General features: G+C 41.0%; 1 protein-coding gene across 1 annotated transcript; it reads right to left on the bottom strand.

The window, feature by feature from the left end:
* Nucleotides 1-4: 4 nt before the first annotated feature.
* On the bottom strand, nucleotides 5-817 carry LOC106944436 (heat shock 70 kDa protein 12A-like; the record flags this gene model as incomplete). The annotated part of the gene is made up of 1 exon (XM_015027528.1): nucleotides 5-817. A coding segment is annotated over one exon (813 nt), but the record flags the coding sequence as incomplete, so codon positions are not given.
* Between the last annotated feature and the right edge of the window lie 14 nt (nucleotides 818-831).

The following is an 831-nucleotide window of genomic DNA, read 5'->3' as shown; positions in this document are numbered from 1 at the left end:
AGAATCTCAGTTTCATCTGTTTCTGGTCATCTTTTGCTGGAGAACATAAGAACTTTCTGGTCTCCTCTGAACCAAGATCTTCACCTTCTTCCACCAGTTTCCTGAAAATATCTCGACTCCATTCAACACCTTTGGCTGTAAATTTCTTTTCTTTCTTATGTTTGATCTCATCAAACTTTTCACAAACAGCGAATCCATAAGTATAGGAACTTTTACGAGAAGCCACAATGTTTGGGTTTCTACCAAACTCTACAGCTCCTCTCAGAATCGCCTCCTGAGCTCTGAAAGGACACAGAACTTTACACTGATGTCCAAACTGGTCAGTAATGTGCTGCTGCAGAACTTTACTCTGAGCGTACCCACCCACTAACAGAATGTACTTGATGTTGAGACCACTGGTAAAGATTTCCATGAGATTCTCAGTGATGCCCTTCAGGCTTTCATCATAGAAAGATCTCATTTTGTCTCTTGAGATTTTGATGAAATCACCATCCCAGGAAGCACCAAGTTCTGACTTAACAAAGTTTTCTGTGCCTGATTTGTCTTTAGCTAACTTTTCCAGTGCTCTTGGACAGCTGATCTGAACATCTTTATCTACCTGTTTTAGATAGCTAAACTCATACATCATTCTCTGAGCTGCACTGAGAGAGTTTTGTTCAAATTCATCCCAGACTCCTTCAGTGAATATCTCTCTGAGAAACTGCTTAAATTTTCTGTCCACAGTTTGTCCTCCCAGATTATTTCCAGAGACTTTGTGTCGCTCCTTCAGGGCTCCTCCACCCAGGACTTCATGAACAGTGATGTCAATGGTTCCTCCTTAAATAAACAGAG

Source organism: Poecilia latipinna, unplaced genomic scaffold (assembly GCF_001443285.1).
Source record: "Poecilia latipinna isolate Pla-1442-1.1 unplaced genomic scaffold, P_latipinna-1.0 Scaffold9924, whole genome shotgun sequence".
Taxonomy (NCBI): Eukaryota; Metazoa; Chordata; class Actinopteri; order Cyprinodontiformes; family Poeciliidae; genus Poecilia; species Poecilia latipinna.
Note: the sequence above shows the minus strand (reverse complement) of the source record. Positions and strands in the feature narration are given on the sequence as shown.